This window comes from Athene cunicularia (genome assembly GCF_003259725.1).
Source record: "Athene cunicularia isolate RWA chromosome Z unlocalized genomic scaffold, athCun1 chrZ_part2, whole genome shotgun sequence".
Classification (NCBI taxonomy): Eukaryota; Metazoa; Chordata; class Aves; order Strigiformes; family Strigidae; genus Athene; species Athene cunicularia.
The window spans coordinates 19,456,368-19,481,718 of record NW_020799143.1 but is presented as its reverse complement, the minus strand read 5'-3'; the positions used below and the strand labels follow the sequence as shown (position 1 = coordinate 19,481,718).

At 37.4% G+C, this 25,351-nt stretch overlaps 1 protein-coding gene across 1 annotated transcript in view; it reads left to right on the top strand.

The window, feature by feature from the left end:
- TRPM6 (transient receptor potential cation channel subfamily M member 6) overlaps positions 1-25,351 on the top strand; it is a 76,949-nt gene that overhangs the window by 19,619 nt on the left and 31,979 nt on the right. Inside the window, exons 9-23 of the mRNA XM_026866238.1 lie at positions 416-488; positions 594-694; positions 6,046-6,180; positions 6,699-6,752; positions 9,128-9,268; positions 10,806-10,916; positions 11,942-12,240; positions 13,291-13,519; positions 14,089-14,244; positions 16,935-17,069; positions 18,074-18,202; positions 20,292-20,543; positions 21,486-21,660; positions 23,258-23,372; positions 25,036-25,235. Of these exons, the coding sequence (XP_026722039.1) occupies positions 416-488; positions 594-694; positions 6,046-6,180; positions 6,699-6,752; positions 9,128-9,268; positions 10,806-10,916; positions 11,942-12,240; positions 13,291-13,519; positions 14,089-14,244; positions 16,935-17,069; positions 18,074-18,202; positions 20,292-20,543; positions 21,486-21,660; positions 23,258-23,372; positions 25,036-25,235 (2,305 nt within the window). The remainder of the gene's footprint in view (positions 1-415; positions 489-593; positions 695-6,045; positions 6,181-6,698; positions 6,753-9,127; positions 9,269-10,805; positions 10,917-11,941; positions 12,241-13,290; positions 13,520-14,088; positions 14,245-16,934; positions 17,070-18,073; positions 18,203-20,291; positions 20,544-21,485; positions 21,661-23,257; positions 23,373-25,035; positions 25,236-25,351) is intronic.

The following is a 25,351-nucleotide window of genomic DNA, read 5'->3' as shown; positions in this document are numbered from 1 at the left end:
TCCCATTTGTTAAAGGAGTAATGACAATTGTAACACTGATCACTAAAATGGAAACTGCTCTGTATGTTTTAATTATTTTTTGGTTTACTTTATTTGAGTGTCTGTTTTCTAGTTGGAAACTGAGTAGATATCAACCACGTTGCATTTCTACATTTCTCAGATTTAAAGGCTAATCAAAAAGAAATAGACTCATGTTGTTATGCAGTATGTTGATTCCAGTTTGCCTGGGATGCCATTGCATTAGAAAGCAAAATAGTACATTTTTGGTCTGAAACAAAGGAAAACCATGTCTGGGCCTTTGCCACTGTTTGTGTTTAAATGTGTAAGATTTAGTCTGCCACAACCCCTACCAGGAAGAACTAACTACAGAATTCTCTGCCTCACCTCAAATAATATACTTCTGCAATTCTAACAGATAACCATATTTGATGCGGAGTCAGAAGATCAGCAGGACATTGATTTGACAATTCTGACTGCACTCTTGAAAGGTACCTATCTGAAAATATGACCTGCTTTCATATGACATACAGTCATATTGGCTTACATTTTTAAAGCAAAGGAGTAATATAAATGTATGAAAACTTGTTTCCTAGGTACAAGTATGCCTGCTTCAGATCAGCTAGATTTGGCATTGGCCTGGAACCAGCTAGATATTGCCAAGAAACACATACTGGTTTATGGACAGCACTGGAAGGTACTGTTACCTTTTAATGATCACAGTGGTTTTACACTTCATTATGGTGACTAATTTTCCATGATTTGCATTTATCAAGCTTTAATTAAGGAATATTTTGATACTTGGAGTAAGTCTTCTGGAGTAATCTTCTTTGATTTTGGAGAGGCATTGTTTTTTAAATTGAAAAGTATTCAACAGCAGAATGCATCAGATCAAAAGTCAAACACATTTGTTTCACCAGAGAAGAGATGGTATCTAAAATTCCTAGGTTTTCGTCTCCAGCTTTTCCAGATAGTTTCAAGTGGTCCTTCTGGATATGTATTCCTCAAGCCTGTGTTGACAATCATTGATGGTCAAGGATATTTCATTGTATCCCGAAGTACTCTCTTCTCCAAAGCAGTAGACTCCAAAGGACTGTTGCCTCTATTTTACTAGCTATAGACAGAAATATGGATATCATGGTCCTTTATGGTGTTACCGGTAAAAAAAAATATTAGAGTTAACTGTGGTAACGGGGTATCATGACAATGTTTCAGATACTGTTAGGAGTAGCTGCAATCAAGGCAAGCGATTATTAGACCTATATTAACTATATATATGTGAAAGAACGTACAGTAGCAATTGAATCAGTCCTATAAATTGTGTTTTTCAAGTTTTCAGATGTAATCTAGTATTTAAATATAATCCTTCCTGAGTTTTTATGTACATAATATGATTTTTATAGGTGATAAGTATAAAACTGTATGTGCCTCAGTTGATGCTTTTTCCATTTCTTTTAAGAGTAAATATTTTCCTAAAGAAGTTATCTCTGATACTCCTGGAAGTACTTCCTAAGTTTTCCCTTCCAAGATTTACAAGGTTGATTTTTTTCTCGTCCTGAGGGCCTTTTCTTTGTTACAGTATAAATTTGGAAAATGGACAGTGGGTATATTTTTTCTGAGTGACTGTAGTTCATTGTTTGACATAAGAACACTGCATTTATTTATCACCAGTTTGTGTTTTCCTGTGGTATATAAGGCTGAATACATGGAGGCCTATGACTGAAATATCTACAGTTGGGTATCCATGAATTAAAAAATTTTGTTGTTACCTCTTTGGGGTCAGTTTGCTACATGTGAAATGAAGATGATCTCATCATGTTCTTGCACAAAACCTGATAAAATGGTGTCAAGTGTCCACTGAAATGCAAAGAAGGAAATTGCTGGTTTAATTTTTAGGATTTGGACAGTATGTGAATAATAAGGTGATGTGCTAAGCCTGGAACAATACATTTAGAACAAAATGTTGAATAGCTACCTACTAAGAGAGCATCATTCACTCTGTGAACTGAATGAGACTAAGCCTACAGGGAGACATAGTATATGGTTGACCAATGAATAGCTGTACCATTATTCATGGTGATGAATTATCTGCTGACTTTTGAGTATTTGACTACATAGCCTTAACCGTATTTCAGTCCAACAGACTTTTGTTTTTATGGAATATGGAAAAGATTTGTGTATACACAGTATATGCGTATTTTTGTCTTTATGAGTTTTTTTATGATACCCTGTTATATTTTTACTCTTACAAAGACAATGTATTTTTTTTCCCAATGTCTTCTTTCATTATTTTATAGCTTGTTTGAAATTTGTGTTTATTTAGTTTTCTGCTGCCAGCAACTCTGTTGTGAACTGTTAATAAGTTTTATTGAAGGACTTCTGTGTAAGATAATAAAGAAAGGGGGCCACCATCTATTTTACTGCTTCAAATTCTATACCACTGTTGTAAGAGAGAAGCATTACACTTTTGCCATTTTTGTCACTGAAGATATATGTTAGCAACGCCTGTCAGTCTGCATCATTTCTTTGTGTTTACATAAAAAGTGTGGCAGGTGAAACATGCTTTGACTGGTGAATTAGTATAAATGATTTACTGATAGAATCATAAAATAAAATCGTTTAGGTTGGAAAAGACCTCTAGTATCATTGAGTCCAATGTAAACCTAACACTGCCAAGTCCTCCACTAAACCGTGTCCCTAAATGCCACATCTACACTTTTTAAAAATACCTCCAGGGATGGTCAGTCAACCACTTCCCTGGGCAGCCAGTTCCAATGCTTGATAACCTTTTCAGTGAAGAAATTTTCCCTAATATCCCATCTAAATCTCCCCTGGTGCAATTTGAGGCCTTTTCATTCTATTGCTTGTTAATTGGGAGAAGAGACTGACACCCACCACACCACAACCTAATTTCTGGTAGTTGTAGAGAGCAATAAGGTCTACCCTCAGCCTCCTTTTCTTCAGGTTAAACACCCCTAGGTTCCCTCAGCTGCTTCTCATAAAACTTGTACTCTAGACCCTTCACCAGCTTCATTGCCCTCTGGATGTAGTCCAGCACCAAGGTGCTGGATGTTGGATGTGGCACTTAGGGACGTGTTTTAGTGGGATTTGGCAGTGTTAGGCTTATGGCTGGACTTGATGATCTTAGAGGTCTTTTCCAACATAAATGATTCTATGTGTATTGGAAATGATGAATAACATTTTCCTAGTCCCCATCTCTTCGACAGAGATTTTAGAGAACTATTGCATAGCCCACCCTTCACCTTCACTCCTGTCTTTCCCAAGGTGATTATCTGTTCAGTTTTTCCATATTTCTGAGAATCTTCTCTGCTCTTCTACATATTTTTTCAGGTCTTAAAATCATCTTTTGGGACAGCCAGACCAGCATTGTACCCAATATTCAAGAGACAGGATTCTTCACTGAGATATTTAGTGAAATACCAGTAATTTGTAGATTATTCTGTATTCATATAAGTATAGATCCTAATGGTCCATATGCCTTTTTGACTTGTTTCCAACTTATATGCATGCTTTTGGAAGATAGGTCTACTAACATTTTTTTCTGAGTTATTTCGAGACTGATGTGCAGGTAGGGTTGTTTCCCAAATGCACATTATTTCGCATTTACCAATACTGAATTTCATCTGCTTTTTCAGCTGGTTAGCCCTTATTGTGAATTTTTTCTGCACCTCTTCCCAGTCAGTTTTATTATGATATTTTTGTATCATCAGCAAGTATTGTCAAATAGATATGTGGTATTTTCTTGCTTTCCAACCACTATTAAGAATCTTTTTCCTTGACATCTGATCAGTTATTAAGCTACTGGATGACCTTTTGCATTGTGACAGCGTAATTTTTTTAGAAGTCCTTAAAGAAAGCCATCATCAAAAGCTTTTGTGGGGATATGAATTTATCGTATTAATCTGACAGTCTTATCCCCATTGTCTCTGACAAAATTATGTTAGAGTTCTGATTTCATTCTACAAAATAAATGTCTTGCTTCCTCTTACTCTACTGTATTTACTCATGTTGCTATTATTGCTATTCCTTATTGTAGTTTCATTATATTTGTCCTTACAAAGTTCTAACTGTATTTGTCATTTATATGACATATTTTGACAACTTGTACTCCTTGTCTTTTTTAGCAATCGGCATATTCTCTACTGTCTTCCATTCTGATGTTAGAGAGGCTGATTTCAAATATATTCAGTTCCCTTGGAACTCAGATGAATATCACCTGGTCACACAGTTGGCTACAACTTTGTGAATGACTTAAATAATCTTTTTTACTGACACTTCAATTTGACACAGTTCCTCAGATTTGTCAGCCATAAAGAACAGCTTTGATGTAGGACGTTTCCTAACATGTTCTGTAGTGAGAAGTAGGGCAATGAATTAATTTACCATTTCTGAAATAGCCTTATCTCCTTGCGTGTTTCTTTTATATCTTGATCATCCTCTGGTCTTACAGACTCACTGTAAGTCCCCCTACTCCCACTCCTCTGCTTCTGGTATGTTTGAAAAAGATCCATGTACCTGTTCATATCTATTTCCATGCAATTGTTCAGCACCATTTGAATGAAAAGTCACTGTCAAATAATGAGTATGTTCTCTCCTTCAAGTAAGACTAAAGACTTCATAATAAACAAGGCTTACATTTCTTGCTCCTTCTCCAAGTGATAATTAGAATGATGTATATTCCTGAAAGTTTTTCTTTCAACTAAGCAGGAAAAAAAATCTTAAATAACAATATTTTCTTCATTCATTATAAAGAAGAAGTAAAAAATAAATAAAATGTACAAGCACAGTTTTAAAGTTTGCTTTTGCCTTAGTTGCTTTCTTAATCAAAAAGGATTACCCCTTGGACTGTCAGGGTCTACCATACCTGCCAATGTCAGGGTCTGCACTTTGTGCATGGTTATTGTGGTTATGTGTTCAAATTTTGATTAGATATTTAAGCTGCAGTTTTTAGGTGATTGTCCATGCAGTCTTAGTATTTTTCTGTCTATTTAAGTGTAAGAAGGTAAAGAAGGTAAAGAATGTAACCAGTGTAGCTATGTTTCTGCTTAAAAGTCACCTCAGTCTCCAATGGACTTTACAATGAACAATGTCATTCTAGTAGCTACTGGATAGCTGTCTAAACTTCTTTAGATTCACTGCCAGCACAAGAAATGACTTGAGGAAATTTAATGGTCACTTTGAGATATTTCTGGAAGAAACACCAATAATTCAGGAACAGTGCACAAGTTTTCTTCTCACATGTGACAATTCTGTAACATTTAATGATTATCTTTTAATATCACTTCTGCCAAATGTAAATAGATAACAAGGAAAGCACTAACTTCATGTGCCAAGTTAGCATTAGAACCTGCTCCATTTGTGTGCCAGCATCATCATTCTGCTCATACCACTGAGTTTTTTGTGCATACGTAGAAATTATTTATATGGATTTATATGAACCTTGTATATCCAACCCCTTTGCTACTTTGCATGTAGAAATCCTGCTGAGCTCTGTGCATGTGCCATGAGTAGACTGCTTTTGCTGTTCGGACACTGTTGTAGGGCTCTGCTTTATCATGTCTTTGAGAGAGTTTATCTTAACACAGATTCTCTCTCATATTTGAAAAGAAGTCTGCTTTAAAGAACTTCAAGTTCTATAGAGATATCTTGAAATGTAGTACCTTGAAATGGCTTTTCTCATATGTCAAAAAAGAAAGGCTTCTTTCCGCCCCCTGCATTATCATACATTAGCTTCTGAAGGCAATTAAAGAGTAGGAAATGTGTTATCAGAGTCTGGTTATAAAGTTAGATTTGTAGAAGTCTCTATAGACATTGGGTTTATAAAGACTTGGTTTTCCTCACTTTCTGTTGGATTTTTTACACAGATGTTTCCTCCAGCATATTTTTCTTTTGTACTGTGCATGTTAAATATGTAAAGGCATATCTCTTTGTGATAAAGAGATCCCTAGCTGCTCAGGAATGTTTTATTTATTCCCAAAATACGATAATACTTTTCTAAGCTTTTCTTTCATCTCTGTCCTTTTGGAGGTTGGTGCCTTGGAAGAGGCAATGCTTGATGCTTTAGTGATGGACCGTGTAGATTTTGTGAAGCTGTTAATAGAGCATGGAGTGAACATGCACCGTTTTCTTACCATATCTCGTTTAGAAGAACTCTACAATACAGTGAGTATTTGAAATTCCAGTTTACAACTTTGTATAAGAACGCCTAGAAAGAATACTCTTTTCCATAAGAGAGTTGATAATTAGGCCACATCGTTATGAAAGATTTTTGAAAAAAAAAAATTGAAAATTAACAGGTTTTGATAATTTTTGATTGTAATGTTGGATTTTTGGCTTGGTGTCCCAGCTTTTAATTTTTGAGTCATTGACATGAACCAGACTGAATAATCACCTGAAGCTCATGAGAAATATGTTCTGATTTTAATCTGGTATATGATACATGTTTATCTTCCTGAAAATTGTATGTTGTTTAACCAAAGTGATACCAATTTTGTTCCAGAATATGTTGAGATTTAAGATAGAGATGTTGCAGATTGCTGTTGGAATGTTTTTTTAAGTGGTTTGTGGGGAGATTTTGAATCACAGGAGTTTGTCCTGAAGATCTTTTAGCTACTTTCTTTTACTGTATTGATTTTCTAATGTCAAGTGACATGTTTTTTTACTGTCTTTTCACACCACAGAAACAAGGACCATCAAATCTACTTTTGCATCACCTAGTTCGAGATGTGAAACAGGTAATAGACATGGGAAAGTCTGGGGACCAAAAATGGTAGCTTAGAACTTCAGTGTCCACTGACACACTGCTGTCAGGTAATGCTGTCAGGAGAATTTTAGTAGTCGTCAGTGATGCGTGTTCATTATTGCATTCCTCTATCTACTAAATGGTTTTATCTTCATCCCACTGATTCCCCTGAGCAGTTAACTAGCATACTACTACTGAATGCTCCTAAGGGTCCTGTACCTTAATTTCAAAGCCGAGCAGTTTGTGTAAATCAGACTCTCTTTCTCAAGTTACTAAAGTGACATTATGAGGTGACTGTTAAAAAGACTTAGTGACTTAGTGCAGTAATCATTCTCATTGCTTTAAGGTTTTATTTTTTTTTCTCCAAAGCTAAAAAAGTTGTTGAACAGTAACAAAAAGATACTGTGACAAGATATTATTTTAATGTGCTGCATCGCCTAGGAGAACAGAAGGTGGCAGTGGATGATTACTGCATCGAGCACTGGCTCTGTCTGTAGCTTAGCGGCAGCCTTGTTATTTAGCTACACAGTTAATTTATTTCTTGTTTCTGTTATATATTGTACCTCACAGCACTGCTTAACCAGGAAGGGTTGAACTGTTCCTCCTACATCTGGTCACCACTGCTGGAGATGTCTACATCCAAAACTAGATTAATTGGCTAATTCTTTACAGGGTATGAATGCTAAAATAAAATAAAAGTCTGACTTTGCACAGTTCTGTGGTCTCAAGCAGTGGGATTTCTGGTATGATTTTCTTATTGTGGGTGACTTTCATGTCAGTCCCAGTGGTGGCTCTGTAGGGTATTCTGGCCTCCATAGCAAGCTATTTTCTCTGTTTTTCCATATTGGTGGACATATTTGAGGACTAATTTATGTTCTAGATCTGGAAGATCTCAGTGCTGAGAATACATTGGACTTTTCCAAGTTGAGAAATCTGTCTTTCTCACTGATTTTGAAGTGATTGTGACCCCTCTTCTAAAACCCATGTCCTGGTTACATCTCAGAACACTCTGGGAAAACTCAGGGTGTGATCTAAAGGGAAGCTTTTGGTATTTGAAGTGGAATTGTGGAATTTAGGTAGTAAATGGCTGTACAATTTCAAAACTTTCTATGCTGTTTGGTAAACTAAACTCATTTGGCACCTGCAAACTAGTATAAACGCTGAAAAGCCTTTTTCACCTGAAGTTCTATAAGTATGCATAAGTGCTCTGTGATGAATGGGTTGTGCAGTTGCAGTCTCATTAAATATGGTAACATGGTAGCTAGGACAGTCACCAGAGTGATGTGACCATGGATTTCAGAATATTTTTTCCATTAGTGTGACCAGCTTTGCTGCTGCTACATTTGAATGGAGATACATTGCAGACTGCCCATATGCTTTTTAGTGGCGAAAAGTATGTACAGGTGGTCAGAGATACTTGTCTACCTCAGTGACAGAGCTGGCAAACTCTATTCTGTGAAATGTGCTTTTGCCCATGCAAAACATGCGGAGTGCTCAGCATGTTGGTACCTTCTGTTCCCCAGGGCTGGGTATCCTTAGCTGGCTATACTGAGTCTTGCCACTGAAGTCTATTGAAAAATCCCTCAGTTTAATGAAGAAATGACTTTTCACAGTCTGAAAGGTGTACACCGCTAGGAATACCTAATGCTTCTGATCCCATCTATGTACAGGCCCACTTCTCACTTTCAGGAGTTGTGGTTTAAGATTTTACCAATCATCTTTAAAATCTGCATGGAAGATAATCTATGCTTCATATAATTTGTCACAGACATTGTGCCTTGGAAGGACAGTGGAGGTAAACTGGGAAGCAGTGGTGCTTTAAACAGAAGTGGTGAGAGACTCAGAAAGTACAGCTAATGCATGTGCATCTGCTGTTCTAGTCATGACAGTCTTGAGCATCTACAAGAGATCACCAGTCTCCAGTAATTACTCTAAACATTAAATACATGCTTCATCCACTTCTTCATTTTTAATTAATGAACTAGTTTAGTGAGAAAATCATACCACGCTAGTTTTCTCTTGTTATGAGAAAAACATTTTTATCAGTCTCTCTGGGTGTTGGTGATTAACATGAAGAACCATTACCCTCATTGTTAATGCATCTGGTCTTGTGAACATTGCAATATATGTCCCTATGTGATGTGGGCTGCAGGACGTGACACTTCTCAGGCTGAAAATGTAGATGTGCCTGTGTTCTCCCTCCTCGTGAAATTTCATATGCCTAATGCGTGTGTACACTTCCCTGACAGATGCAGGAGCTCTCAGATGCACCTTCTTCCAGACTCCCCTCATAGTAGTAGGGCTCTGACATGGTCGAGTGTTGCATATAATAGCCTCATGAAATGCTTGTGACATTTGGTGTTTCAGAATACCCTTTCCTTGGATTACAAGATATCACTGATTGATATTGGGCTGGTGATAGAGTACCTCCTTGGTGGAGCTTATCGGAGCAGCTACACAAGGAAGCACTTCCGAATTCTCTACAATGATCTCTACAGAAAACACAAGGTAAATTCTGTGATATGGCTACCACTAGTCACCAAGAAAAGCCAAAATGTGACACCTGAACACAGTCATTGTGGTTTGTCTGTAGAGCATCAGATAAATCTATGCTATACTTACCTGGTTTATGAATCTCTTTGACAACTGTGGAGAGGTTGCACAAAAATAGTAAAATCCCTCCACGAACTAATCCCACCCAAGACCACCAACGGCTGTTAAATTAACTATTATTTCAGTAAATTTACCTTAGTGTCCGGTAGCTGGGTTGTGTTCTTTGTCTTTCATCCATTGATAAAGATGACCTTTCAGAAGCACATCAGTACTAATGGTGCACCTTGCTGCCCAGGCCAATGAGCTGTGTTTGCCTGGCAGAGCTTTTTGCATGATGCAGTGGTCATCTCAGGGGAAGTCTTATGCTGGATGTGGCAGGCTGCAGCCATAGTGCAATGGCTTTGTGCAGGCAGAGGTTGTGCCTGGACTGTTCTTCACCTTCTAGATGCTTCACTGTATGGTTTCACTGTATGGCATAGCATTATGCCATGTCTGCATATCAGTAGCATCACCTCTGGAAACAAACAAACAAACAGCCTCAGTACAACAGTGTGCAAACATACTAGCACTTTCCTTTTTTCCATTGACTTTCCAAAACTAGTAACTTGAAAAAAGCCTAAACTTCTCAATAAATTAGCTGAATATCATTCACCACATCATGAAAGGAGCAGATTTACCACAGGAGTTCTCTCTGGTTTTCCAAGTAGAAGGACTTCCGTATGTTAAAAAGCAAACAATAAAACCTCTAGTGCCCAGGTACTGCTTTCATGACCAATAGAAGAACCTTAGGGTGATCAGAGAAAAATGAGAAGAAATAGTTGAAACTGTTACTTGGATTGAATAGAAACACAGAGACAGACCTTCTTGTGTGTCACTGGGTTAGTTCAAGATACAACTGAGCAGTTGTAACACTCTTCACTGTATCTTCATGAAATACAACCTTAAGTGATGGGTGAAACCACATAATTATGTAACTAGAAACTGCAGGGAAGAGATTTAGTGATTCGACTAGCAACATTCTTTCCTCTCAGGCAACACTGAACAAAATGCCCAGGGGTGCTAGAAATGCCATCCTTCAGAGGAAACTATCAGCAAAAACTTTAGAGAACTTCTGTCTTTTAAAGGGCTTATGTTATTTTTTATAAAGGTAGGCACTCAGAACAGCTTCTGGGTTGGGTGATTCCAATCTGATTCAAGCCCTGTTGTTGTAATTGGTGGATATTATTGGGGAAATCAGTATTCTGAATTCAGAGATTCAGAAAAATATGTATTTTTAAAATTAGATGTAAACGGGCTATTTTTTCCTTGATGATATAAGCTCCAGTGATAGTTACAGTGATTGCTGACTTAGTAGTCTCTGGATACTAACAGATTCTACAGACACCATTGCAATCAGACATAAGTACAGGCAAACCTCATCTAATTTGTATTTCTCTCCTTGTGTTTTATGGTATGCTTTTGGATCTAGAGAGTGCTCTCCAGCTTTTCTCAGAGCTTGTCTCATTCCCTTCATCAGAGTAATCAGACAGGTAGCAAAATGGGATCTGCTGAAAGTACTTTGCATTCTCAATTCTTCAGAACAGCACAACCTTACAAGTACAAGGTAATACAATTGTTTATTGTAGACTTTGCTTAAGACATACTAGGCTGCTAATCATTTTATTGACATATTTTAGACATACATTGGTCAGGTTGTTAGTTACCATAATTCTAACTAAATTCCAGTGGAATGTTTTACTGATCACTGTTCATGAAGTAGAAGTCTTGCAATTTTAATGTTGAAATCAGACTTAGACTTCTCCTTTGATACTTTTTAACTTCCATCCATTTGTTGCTAAGGGCTTTGGTTCACTGAAATGTAGCATCACCAAATTTCTGAACATCAAGCAAGGTGAAAAAACTCTTCTTATTTGGAAACAACAGTAGGAATTCTCTGACTTTCCTGGTGTTTTCTCATGATTGCTTATTGAAGTAGCTACAGTAAGCCTGCAAAGAAGTGGTGCAGTTCTGATATCTGGAAAATGATGACAGAGTATTTTCTTTCAAAGAAAGAATGATAAAAGAACAAAGTTTGCCACATACCTATATCTGACAAACAAAACATAAAATAGAATGAATTTAAGTGGCTTTATTGGAATTAGTCTGAGCCAAAATGAACACATTATATCATTGAGACAACATCACTTGTACCAGTAAGACTTTTTTTCTTTGCCTTTAATGGAGAAATATCCAGACATGAATGTATATCAAGTTTACATTACAAGCGGGACAGACAGTAAAAATAATCTTTAAGTATCACAAGTCCATGGTGTATGTTTCAGTCTACGTACTGCTTTTTCTCCTGTCATGACACAAGTACAAGAAAAGAGTGAAAGTAAGGTCTCAGTGTCATGGGGTTTGGAGATTGCCCAACGCTGTGGAAGGGGGGGCTATAAATGGTGTATGTACAGAGCATAGAGTGTATTTCCTCCACTACTGTTACCAGCTGCCTTGCATTGGTAATTTGATTGTGATCCTAGCTGTGGTTTATGACTTAAATATATATAACAATCAAATAGTTTGCTACTTGCTATTCAGATTTGTGTGCAGTTTTATTTACCTGAATCTGAACCTCAATCATTTCCTGAGATTTTTTTTTTTTTTTTTTTTTTTTCCACTGCTTTCCATAAGTGTAAGAAGAAATCAAAAGAGGATATAAACTTTGCGGAGAACTATGAGTCATCTGGCTTTGTCTACCCCTATAATGACCTCCTGGTTTGGGCAGTATTAATGAAAAGGCAGAAGATGGCAATGTTCTTCTGGCAGCATGGAGAGGAAGCCATGGTCAAAGCTGTTGTGGCCTGTAAACTCTACAGGGCGATGGCACATGAAGCTAAACAGAGCAACATGGTGGATGACACTTCAGAAGAACTCAAGAAGTACTCAAAGTATGAGTTCTCCCTTCACTTCAGTTGATAAAGTTCTTCAGTGCTTAGAATGGTTAGATCTTTACCTAATCCATGAAGAGTTTGTAAGGTTATTGGTGCCATGGACTACTGAGTGTAAAAGAAATACTTTCAACTGCCCACTATTTCTATTATGTAATGGACCTGTGTATTGGTGTGCAGTCAGGTCGAGAGTTAAAGGAAAACTATTAGCATGTTATCTAGTTGTATATTTGAAAATTAAAATATATAGGTGAGTAATGCAAGGCTCACTGCTAAATGGTCAAGTGGAAGACTGAAACTTCCCTTACATCCTCCCTTCCAGTTCAACTTTCTAAAAAGCCATATGGCACATATGTGTGGACTTTTCAAATGTGTAATGTTTGGTAATGAGCAAACTAAAATCAGTGCTTCAATCCTGCTCTGTGTAAGACCTATAGAAAAATGTGTGTTGTAATATCTGAGTGAATAAAAAATGAGGTAGACCAAGAATTCTCTTCAAGTTTGTAGTTTCATCTTAGTGTTTTCTGGTAGTTTTTCTTATTAATGACATATTGTCTGCTTTATAGACATCATATCACAGATTCAGAGTACAGTAAGATGTGCTGACTTGTTTTGAATGCAGCTCCGAAGCTGAATTTAAAGGAAGGTGTATCTTCTTTGAGGAGTCTTCCCTACAGAGATGTTTAAGAGCCAGTTTAAAAGAAGAGGCTTTTGCAACTGCCTTCAATGCTTACCCACAGTGGCGATGAGCCTGTTGTTGAAGGAAGTACACAAAACTTCACAGTGTCCATTTTGATCAGGTTAAGAACACAGCACATAAAAAACCAGAAAGCAGGATGACCTTAAACCTTGTGATTAGGACTTTTAGAACTACTCCTCAAATTGTTTTTCACTAGATACATTCATAAAGCAACAGGAGAAATAGGAGGAGGCATACTTATTGAGACAGTTAGCTGAAATTTAGTTAATTGAGTTTTCAAACCAACCTCTTCGCAGCAGCGATTCTGAGTTTTGACTGATCCCTGTTGTATTAATTCCTTTCTGCTGTAGGGAATTTGGGCAGCTTGCCTTAGATGTGCTAGAGAAAGCATTCAAACAAAATGAGCAGATGGCCATGAAGTTGCTGACTTATGAACTGAAAAACTGGAGCAACTCAACTTGCTTAAAACTAGCAGTGTCTGTGGGGCTGCGGCCTTTTGTATCCCATACTTGCACGCAGATGCTGCTGACTGATATGTGGATGGGACGCCTGAAGATGCGGAAGAACTCCTGGTTTAAGGTAACATCACTCTAGCTTTTTCCGAGCATTTAGATGCTATTTAGATGCTTTATATATGTCCTTGTGGTTATGAACAAGTCTAATGCAGCTTCAGACAGATGTGCTTAAGCATGGATAGGAATATGCACATCTGGGAGAGATATTTGAGGAGGGAAGACAGTACTTCTGTTTTGCTTCTTTGCAAAAGCAGCTGTTGGATGACATTAGGAGAATTCATTTTGTGAGGTTTTTGCCTGTTCCCATTCTCTCAGCACCCTTCAGTCCCTCCCCACCTGCTTTTACTGCTGGGCATTTCTGGTTGTGCAGCAGAGCTGCTGATGGGTGGAATGCCCCCTGGACATAGGGAGCAGTATCTAAAGTATTTCTAGATAGCATGACACTCTAAAGCCACAAAACGGTCGAAAGCAACAAGCTTCCTTTGGAGGCTGTAGGAACGTGATACGGAGATCAAACCACTGATACTTTTCGATGCCAGTGGGATGGCACTGCACCATGCATAGCAGACTATGGTCTCATGTCTAGGCTATCACTGTTGAATTAATTTCCTGAATCTTCTGTCTCTCTTTTAGGTCATTGTGAGTATTCTCCTGCCTCCCACCATCTTGATGCTGGAGTTTAAAAGCAAGGCAGAAATGTCTCATGTGCCTCAGTCTCAAGATTTCCACCAGTTCACATGGTACCATGGTGATGAGAGCCCAACCAGCTCTAAAGATGCCTTGTCTCTGGTTAGTCTGCAATGTTCAGTCATTTGTGTGTCAGGGTCTGTCTGTTTACCACAGTGTAATCCTGAGGAGTGAGTTCTCAACAAGTAGGGGTTTGATCCCTGATTTGAATGCAGATTGGAATGACCTTGGACAAGGCACTTCATCTGTCCTGGGTGTCACTTTTGTACTTGTTATGAGAAAATCCTTCCCAACCTTAGAAAAGTAGAATGAGATTATAATAATCTGTCAGTTACACAGGTATTTTAGGGCACAAATTCTATTCAAGATGCAGACCTATATAATCTTGTATGCAAAATAATCTCAGAATGTTTTCATATCATACACAAAATCACGTCCATAAAACTCAATTCTGGTTGCCCAGTTGAGGTGTCCAAAGCAGGGAAACAGCAGAATTGAGGCAGTCAAGTCCCACCCTCTCCAGCTGACTCTTTCTTCCTACTCTGCCTGGCCAGCAGCCTCTGCCCCACGTCAGCTGCAGCCTCTCCCCCTCTCCATGGCCATCCTTCACTCTTAGTCTGTCCTTGAGATTTTGTTTCCTGAATTACATCATAGTCCTTCCAGAGGTCTAACTCCTGCCTCCTTGTTGAAAAACAGGGTATCTCTACTTCTGCATATCTTGAGTTTCACAGAGATGCCATTCAAAGCACAAGGAGTCCTGAAACACTCTACAGGGACCTGTGGTTGTGCAAAAGTCCTTCTTAGGACATTCTGTGGGAAGTCTCCAGCGTAGGTGAAGTCTTTGCCTTTTAAGATCTGAATTGCCACAGACTTTTGCTAGGCAGAAGTGCCTGTCCTTTCTATTTCTCATTCTCCCCACAAAGTATTCCTTGAACTGAAAATTTCCAAAAGTTTTCAGTCTGAGGTAGACACCAAAGATGGAGAATTTTCATCCAAAAGGGTAAATGTTGGTGAGGTGCTAAGCAGCGAAAACAGGATTGTCAAGTGAGAGTTGTCAGGCAATCTTTTTTGCTCTGCTCTGCTTATCATACAACAGATAAGCATTGTAGATCGCTTAGGACCTTCTCAGATAACTGAGTTTGTGTAAAATAAAAGAGAGTGGATTGTTGTTGAGGGCTTTCACAGCAGCATAGACCTATCAATGCTATACTTGGGTTTTCTCTCTCTGATGTAGAAAAATGCTCTAATCCATTATCTCCTTCAGTGCTGGTCTAACACAGTTCAAAAATGCTTTTTATGGGGTTAGGTAACAGCTACGATACAGAGGACAGGCCAATTGTGATTATTTGCAGCAGGACCACCCCTGCAGTCTGGTAGAAGGCAACACAGCAATGTTGGACTGTTGGACAACAGGACTTTTCTGACCTGCCTCAGACAGAGTTGCTTCCTTCCTGTGTGAGCATTAAGCTTAACTTCTGATTTTATCCAGTATAGAGCATTGTATAAAACAAAAGGATGAGCTGCTATTTTTTCTTAAATACTGTGATATGAAATGTTATAGAAGAATACATAGAAAATTTCAACAGTGTACCTGTGCCCTACAGAGCATCTTTCACGCACATTCATAAATTCTAGTGACCTGCTGCAGCTGGAAATTGCACTCTTTCACGGGACAAGCTCTCTCCTTCACTTTGAAGGATCTGATGTTAACACATTGGGATGATTCTGTGTATTAAATTCTCTGGTTTAGCACTTTTGTGAGTCTAATGTGATAAAAGAAAATCAGTTTTCATGTGATAACCCAAGGAAATGTTGTGTAGTAGGGATAAATATGTCACATAAAAAGTGCTATACTGCAGATGTCTAGTATCAGTAAGTTTTAGCATTGATATTAGACAAGGCAATTGGCCATCATTGAAACAAACCTGAACAAGGCTGGCTCCCTCAGCTTTGTCCAGATATTAGCTATTTATATTTCCCCCAGGCCTTTCTCCCTCATTTCTGAAAACTCAGCACCTTCTGGTTTGTCAGTTGCCCCCTGCTGTGGGTATGCAGCTCTTCTTGGGCTTCAGCAGCAGATATTTGTTCTTTCAGAGGGATACTCAGACAAGTGTGAAACTCTAGATACAGAATCGTGTGCTTGCTTTTTTGGGTTTTTTTGTTCTTACTTTTCTGAAGATAACAAAGAAATTACCTTTTTTTTTTTTTTTTTTTTTTTTTGTAGGTAGATCTTTGTAAGAGTACTTATTTCATCCTCATCTTCTAAGCAGGCATACAATACATCAAAACCAGCAATTAGATTCTATATTTATAATTTCACTGACGACATTTTCTGTGCAACTGTATACATGAGTAGAAATGTGATGCTCATTCCCTTATTTCAGAATGCGCCACAGTTGTCAGTAGAGTTCTAGCTAACACAGTTATGTTGTAGTGGGAGTTGTTGTTTACCTGTATTTCACAGATGGGGAAAGTAGAGTGATTAAGTTACTTTTCTTAAAGACTTAAAGAAACATATGGCAGAAACAGGAGTTGATTCAGGTGTGCTGATTCTCAGTCCACTGCCTGTAGTCATAAAAGCAAACTCTAAATCAGTATTTATAGTGGTAAAGTGTACATGTTAATTATTGCAAATGAGATGGTTTTAACCAGACAAAATCAAGCTGAAGTAATGGTTTGTATATTCAGAACAGAGCTTAAACATCTGTTCCTCTCTTCCCTCTAACATAACACAGTCTTTGCAATCATAGACCATGATGTTCTTACTTCTAAAATGCTGTTTCCTTTTAAAGAAGGATTATGATGTGGAGAAGATTGCTCAGAAATCTGATGAAAGCCGAGTAGACGGTGGACAAGGCAACCTGCCTGGCACTAGAAAAATCTATGAGTTCTACAACGCACCAATTGTCAAGTTCTGGTTTCACACGGTTGGTCATCATTCTAGAACTCAGATTGCCAAAACCCTCCTTTGATCCTTCAAATACTACCTGATGCTGCTTTTACTTTGCGTAGCATGGATTTGCAGCCACTTAGTGGTTGGATGGATAGGAAGACATTTGAATATTTCTCTCACAATTAAGTGAAAAGTTTTTTTGCTAAAAACATGCAGATGCATTAAAAAACAAACATACAACAACAACAAAAAAATATAAGTAATTAAAGAAAAATCCTAGCACATCTTTCTGCAGTGGTTAATTGCACATGTAGAGATAGATTTGAAGCTGACCTTAAATGCCTTAAATACCTCACAGATATTCATGTCCCTTTCTTTAGGAACTATTTCTGAAGAAGTGAATATTAATCTATAGGAGATAATTTGCTGTAGAAAAATATGCATTTATTAGTAGCTAACTGTGTTTCAGCAGAGCTTAGGCTGTTTAAGATCAGGCTGCCTGTTGGGTCAGACAACTATGTACATAAACTGATACTTCTTTACCAGGATGTCGTTAAGTGCTTTATAGGTTCTTAATCTATTATCTCAGCTATATTTATAGCATGTTGCGGTAATATGTGCTTTCCAGTGTTTTGGAAGGCACTGATTAATGAGCAGTGATTCATGTAGCTTTGAGAATCGTTACTTGATTCTACAGAATGTTAGGATAAAAGCACAACACTGCCTTTACATTCAGGCAATAGTGTGCAGATAAAATAGTCTCTCATGTATGGCTTTGAGATTAAGTGAATGTGGGCTGCAATAGTTTGTCTTCTGCTCTCATTTTTTCAGCACTAAAACACCAATTTGCAAATGATGTTTAAGGATATTCCCATAAAAAAGTACTTTGAAGAACTGAAGGAAAGGTTTTAGGCTCAAAAATATGACAATGCCCCACTAGTTTGAATATATATAGTCAGGCTAATCATCTGTTAATACATTTGCAGAAATTTGTTGGAAATTTTTGTTAATATGGATAATATACTGTATGTTTTGCAGATGGCATACATGGCATTTCTCATGCTCTTCACTTACACTGTGTTGGTGAAGATGGAACCAAGACCGAGTGTGCAAGAGTGGCTTGTTATCATTTATATTTTCAGCACTGCTGTTGAAAAAGTCAGGGAGGTAAGCTTTTCCATTCACACTTCCCATCTACAGGGATATATTATAAACCGGAGAACACCATAAACTGAAGAATGCCAAATCCTGCATTAATTCTTTTTGTAGAGAATTTAGCAGAGAAAATAATTACACAGGGTGTTTATTTCTGAGAAGTCTTTTATTTGAAGACCAGTAACTGGGCTTTGAAAATGCATCTTAAATTTTGTCCTTAAATCTCTATTTTTCTCTGTAAAGCCCGTGGTAATGTGCAGGTCTCTTGACAGTGATTATGCTGAGTTGGTATTTGGAGCTGCAATGTAGGTATCTGTTTCTTAAATTTTGAGTGGACAGTTAGATTTCTTATAACATATGGAATTTGTCTTCAGATACTTTGAGGATGGACTTTGTTTTCAGTTAATTTTTCAATTAATATTTTCAGATCATCTGTGGCTCTCCATCAAGTCTGACTAACTCTATAAACAAAAACCACAATCCACTTTAAATGCTGGATTTGTTGAGCATGGAAAAATGATATTGCAATCAAAATTAATTGCAATTATTTGCAGTAGATCAGATCCAAGCTTCTGAACACAACTTGCACTCCAAACCCGAGGTTGGGAACAAATGCAGCTATGTATTCCCAAATTATGGTATCTGATTGGACATATCTTCACTGTAGAATTGGCACATAGTACACAATAGTAGTGTGAATTGTCTTTTATGCAACATTTGAAATGCTGTACTTTTAGAGGAATAAAACCAGTCATAGTTCTGAGTGAAGGATGCTTTTACAAACAGATCACTCAGAAGACTGCAACATCAGTATGAGAGAGGTGAATGATTTCAAGGGGCAGCAGAAATGCTGGGAATATATTGAAGCTTGGGTAAACATATAAATTCTGTGGCTGCATGAGATAAAAATGAAAAAATCTACACAAGGACTGTCTAATTGAGGGGGGAAAAAAAAAAAAAAAGTGTGAAATAGCCAGCACTTTTCAAATCACTGTTGTGCTGTTGCATCATGTTGATGGTGGGGGAGTGGAAACATGAACTCTTTTTCTAGCATTAAACGTTCATTGGAGACTTTGAAATTCATGTCTTCTACTTGATTTTTCTTTGTCCATGTACTAGTTCTGGTCTGCTGGCAAAGAATTGGTAGGACACTGTGTGTTAGACATGCAGCTAAATTAACTGCTGAGGACCTTGTTATATATAACTGCAAACCTCTATTTCTCTAGATTGTATCAAATAATTGTTAAAGCCTTAGGCCCTGATCCTGCAACTAGTTCCTCACGTGAGTTAGTCCGTCTGAATTGAGTAGGATCACTTGTTTACATTAATGTGTTCATATGCGTAAATTCTTGCAGGATCAGGGCATAACATTTCAAAATCTTTCCTTTGTTTGGTACTTATCAGTGTGATCTTACATAGCACTGCATAATTGGCCTCACTTGTGCAATGTGCCGAGGTTTTATTTATGGCCCCCCAAAGATTCCACTTCACACATTTGCTCAGTGAAGCTTAAAATCCCTTTGGGGCACCTCACAGTTCAAGGAGTGAACATTTCATTCTTTACCTTGCTAGTTGCCAGCACTCCTTTTTTTAGCATGTCCTTGGTTGAATACAAGGATCTTTCTTTATATTTTCTGTCTGAAGTAAAAGGCATTAGTTATTTTCCCATCAGCAAGGTTAGGTTGGTACTTTCCATGACTTAGGGGCTTTTCAGAGGCCTGTTGCAGGTTGTGGCCATTCCTCTAGAAAATGCTTGTTAATTTCTAATGACATGTATGTATAACAGTTCTGTACTGGTTGCTCTTTTCTGCCGAGGAACATACTCTTTAGTGAATAGGCCCAGGCTCAGAATCTGTTTTTCCTTAGGAAGAGCTATCCTCTTCGATGTGACATACTTGAACAATATGACACTTATACATTAAGTACAAACCTCGATTAATGGTGAATGGCAATATGCAGTACATGGGCCTGCAAAAATAAAAAATGAAAAATATGATACATTCCCACATGTCATGAAATAGTTCAAACAGAAGAGTTTAAAGAATGTATCTGTGATTTTAATGGAGTTTTGTTGTTATTTTTTCTTCCACATTCTACTCAGGTGTTTATCTCAGAACCTGGAAAATTCTGCCAAAAAGTGAAGGTGTGGATTTATGAATACTGGAATTTTACTGATTCTATAGCTATCATCCTGTTTATGATTGGTTTTGGCTTGCGCTGGTCTGATCCCCCTGTTCAAACTGCAGGGAGGCTACTTTACTGCTTGGATATAATATTTTGGTATGCTCGGCTCCTGGATCTTTTTGCTGTGAATCAGCATGCTGGCCCATACCTGACAATGATTGGGAAAATGGTAAGTATTTTGCTTTGGACCAATATTTTTGTTGTTAAGACATCTGCTGAGGAACATGTAAAGGTCAGAGGTGACAAAAAAGAATAATGGTCAAAGGAGAGATCATGTAATGATTCATGGTGAATGTATTACCTGAAAATACCGTGCCATTTTTTTGTTTGTGAGTTGACCATAATTAGATTTCAGTTCTCTGTAATTTATTCATTATTGGAATTTATTCACAAAAGCCATTTTTGCTTCATTCCTTAGAGGAGGGTTGCATCTGAGTTGTTTCTGATCCAGCTTGATAACAGGAGAAAGAAAAATCACTGTCTGTTGTAGATGGGCTCACTACTATAGATAATTCCCCTAGCTCTTGGAAACTGTCTCATTATTATTTTACATTTTGATTCAAATAATTATATCCCATTTTAGCAGGCAAAATTTCTCTGAGATCAAAGTTAATTTTTTTCTCTTTGGTATAAAGAACTGCTGCTGAACTGCTGCCTGGTCTTGAGGGGCATCTGCAGATTCCCACTGTAATTTCCCTTGGTTATTGGGAACTATCTTATTAATACCTTTATATTCTGTCTTGCATAGTAATTTCAATTCAGTGTTAAAAGGCAAAATCATTTTCACTGCTATTCCTTGCTCTCAGTTTGGAAGAAATACCACTGAGGAAAAGAACCATCATGAGGTCTCTGCATTTTTCAAATCTTGCTTAAGGTCTTAAGAGGGACTTGAGAGGCAAGTAGGAATTGTGGCCTTTTTGATCCTGGATGACTTTAACCTCTATAAAATACTTGGGTAGTCCAGGTCATAGAAATAAAATATTTTTATATCATACAGCATATTAGATTATTAGAACTGTTTTTATATTCTTATTGATACTTTTCCCTAAAATGTATGTCTCTTTTACATATAATTAACAGCTAATTCTTTCATGCAAACATATCTTCCCAGACAGCAAACATGTTCTATATTGTGGTCATGATGGCCATAGTCCTGTTGAGTTTTGGAGTGTCACGAAAGGCAATCCTTTCACCAGAAGAGCCTCCTTCTTGGACTCTGGCACGAGATATTGTATTTCAGCCTTACTGGATGATGTTTGGTGAGGTGTATGCTGGAGAAATAGATGGTAGGTAATTTTCACAGCTTAAATATAATACATGCAGAAACACGTTCAGTTCAGGTAACTAAAGTTTTGCCCACATATTGAGTCTATTCTATCTCAAACAATTTTGATTCCAGTATATATATGTCCTTAATGAGTAATACTGCATGAATAAAGGTGAGAGTATTCATTTCTTTGTTAAAAATAAAGATTAAGCATTAAAACCTTAAAATTTAGCGTTTTAGGTTAAGTATATTGCGAAGCTCAGAGCAAATCACATAGGAACTAACACTAACCTAGTTCTGGTCAGGGAATCTGGCGGTGAAATGAATTTCCATTTAGGTGAATCCAAAACTGCTGATCTTTTGGAGAAAACACTATAAAGTTGTCTTAAAGGAAGAAAGAATAAAGGAAATTAAAAAAGGAAAAATAAGAATGAAAAATATTTTTTCACCATAGTGTTACTTGGTGTAATTTTTAAACAGAAAAAACAGTTGAACATCGGAAAAATAGAACATATCAATGTAAATAGGAAAAATGTTATTTCTTGATTATGAGTTTGACCTTGTATCTCTTGTAAGAGAGAACCAGGCATTTCAGGAAGTTATTTCAACATTACAGATGGAAGGCAATCTAATGCTCCTAAGGGATGGGTACAAGTAAAAGAGTCCCTAAAATAGAAAAGTAGGTATGCAGATAGATATTTAAGATACATAGTTCGGCACAGACCTGATTCATTAAAATAAGATGTTTCATCTGTTATTATTGCTGAAACAGTCATGTGATGGGAATGTATTTTGGTTAAGCAAGTCAAAATTCTTTTAATGAAAACAACTGTTATGTTTCACAGTTTAATCCATTTAATCACTTATTAATGCTAAACCTTTAGAAATTAGACACTTCCTAAATAAAACTATGATTTCTCTAATGACACTTTATGCTGCAGAATATGTCCTGAATTTAGGGCTGCTGCCTTATAAATCTGTTCTAAAATTTTCTCAAAGGTGTAAAGCTTGATTAAAAATTATAAAGACTGAAAAATATTTGTTTTGACAATGTAAAAGCATTAAGAGGGATCCCTTAATTTTTATGATTTGTTGGTTCATCTCACAAATATTTGTAGCCATATATCTTTTTGCACATGAGTTAATGTGATCTTACTGAAACTTTAAAAGGAATAACACTCCAGTGGTGATAAAGCAGCCTTTGTGCTGTATTCTTTCCACAGTGGAGTCAGTGAAAATGTTGTCACTTGCTTTAAAGATCAGAGATTTGGATTTCAATTTGCTTGAGCGTGTTCCATCTCCCAGATACTTTTCAGCTGCATCATTTTTCCCCTTAACAAAAAGTTGGTGTGACTGGTGTACAAACTGATATGTATGAAATGGTGTTTACAGCTTCTGAATTACAACTGAAACTATAGGACAGTAGTATCATGAAGAGGCTTCACATCTTCTTTACAGGGAGGTAGACTTTTTATTTGGAAATTTAGTAATGTATCTCTGTGAAAGTAATGAGAACTGTTCTGTTTCATGCAGGGGTGAATGAGGACCACATGCTATTGCTGTGCAGTTCTCTTGGTTTCCATGCTAACCATGCTCTGTATGTCCTTCACTTTCAGTCTGTGAAACCAATGAAGACTGTCCTCCTGGCTCCTTCCTCACGCCATTCCTCCAAGCTGTCTACCTCTTTGTGCAGTACATCATAATGGTCAATTTGCTTATTGCTTTCTTTAAGTAGGTACCATTGTATATTGCTGCAAAAAGCAACTAATTGGTGTTCTGCCAACACTTCCGCAAAAGCTTTTACCAAAAATGCCCCAGCAGGGGCATGTTGATGGTGTTTGTTACCCCATCTTCCATGGAGGTCCACTGAATAAAAAAAGAATGATGGAAGCAAGAAGGTGGGAGGAAGGTCATGGTGAGCAGACACCTAAACTGTTTGCCATTTAAACAGAATCTGACTCAGTGCAAGTGGACAACTCCAGCTGGCAAACAAGCAACGTTAATTCAGCTCTGATGTAATTTGTCCTTTGTTCCTAAAAGTTGTATTTGTTGTGCTGAGAGCCGATATAATGTTCATCACAGGGTAACTCATGATCTAAATTGGCAAATAAGTGGAGAAGGTATTCAAGGGAAGAGAATAATGACTTTGTAGGAGCATGGTTTTCTTTTAGGTAATTATTTGAAAATTCCTTGTGCAATTAATTTGGTATGTTCTAGACTGAAATCTAACTGTGATGTTTTTAATGTCTGCTACCAGAGTATGAAGGGTCTTCATAATAACTCATAATAATACTGTAGTAATTAATCAGTGTCTATGGTAATTCTAACCTTTCAAGTTTTAAAAGAGAAACCCTTGTAGTGGATCAAGTTCTGTAAAATACTAGTAAAGAGCAGTCTAACCCAAGTAGGTAATTATTTTTTCGTAGAGTTCTAGTATTTCTGAGGAGGAAAAAGTCAGCTGTAGGTTAAAAGACATTCAAATGAAGAAATGTAGTGATTAATATTCAAGAAGACGGAATGATCAAAACTCATCCTATTCCCACTTCCAATTAGAAATCCCTTTCCTGAAATGTGGCAAGGCATCAATTTATTTTTTTAATGCACAGCTGTGAAATTGTAATTTGAATTATTTCTAGATTTAAACCTTCAGCAATAATGATATGTTAAATCTTCTGCCTAGTGATTTGATTGTTCCAGAAGTGGGACCAAAAATGGGTATGAGCAATATATTTAATTTTGCTCCCAGAAGCAAAGCTGATGTTTTTGTGATTATATGCTGGGTGTGTAGTATGATGGTGCAACTGAAATTACAGTGCCAGAAACCACAAAGTTGCTTTGTACTTGGGTCTGTGATAATAGACATGGGAAATTATTCAGTGCAACAACAGTCACGTTTAATAATATCATGGCTGCAAAGAGTACCCTGCAGAAGAATCACTCATATAGCTGCCTCTTGCAGCAAGTATTTTGTTTAGGGGATGTATACAGAACTGTTTTGTTAACACTCTTCCTTTAGTCTGATTCTTACATTTAATCCAGGCCAAAGAGGCAGACAATATTGAATTCTCAGTTAGACTATATATTAAAGTTTAAATAATCTGACTGAGATTTCAAAGCCACTTCAGGGATATTTTTTGCCCAGTTCCCATTAATGTGGATGGGAATTGGATCTCCAAATCTGTTAGGCAGCTTTGAAGATCTCATTCTCAGTGCATTAGCTGCAGGCACATGCTGCTGCTTTGTTAAATGAAAGTTGCTAAGCTGATTTACCTCAATGGAGGGATGGGACTTTTCTCAGTGTCAAATTAGATCTGTAGACAAGCATATTGTGCTGTATTGGGTGTATTCCTCACAGGAGTGTTTTACCATCCTCCTCTCTCTACTCTCTTCTCAGTAATGTTTATTATGATTTGAAAGCCATATCGAACAAGCTCTGGAAGTACAACCGGTACCGCTACATTATGACCTATCATGAGAAGCCATGGCTGCCTCCACCTTTCATCCTCCTGAGCCACATTGGACTTCTGATAAACCGCATCTTCCACCATCAGCCTCCAAATGAGTTGGATCAAGAGGAAGGCGACGTTGGACTAAGTAAGCAGAGCTAAGCTGGGGACCAGAAGAAAAAGCTGATGAGGAAAGTTTTGCCAACCTCCCATCACTTTGTAGCTCAGTTCTTTTGCCCATCCCCCTATTCCCCTCCCCCCCCC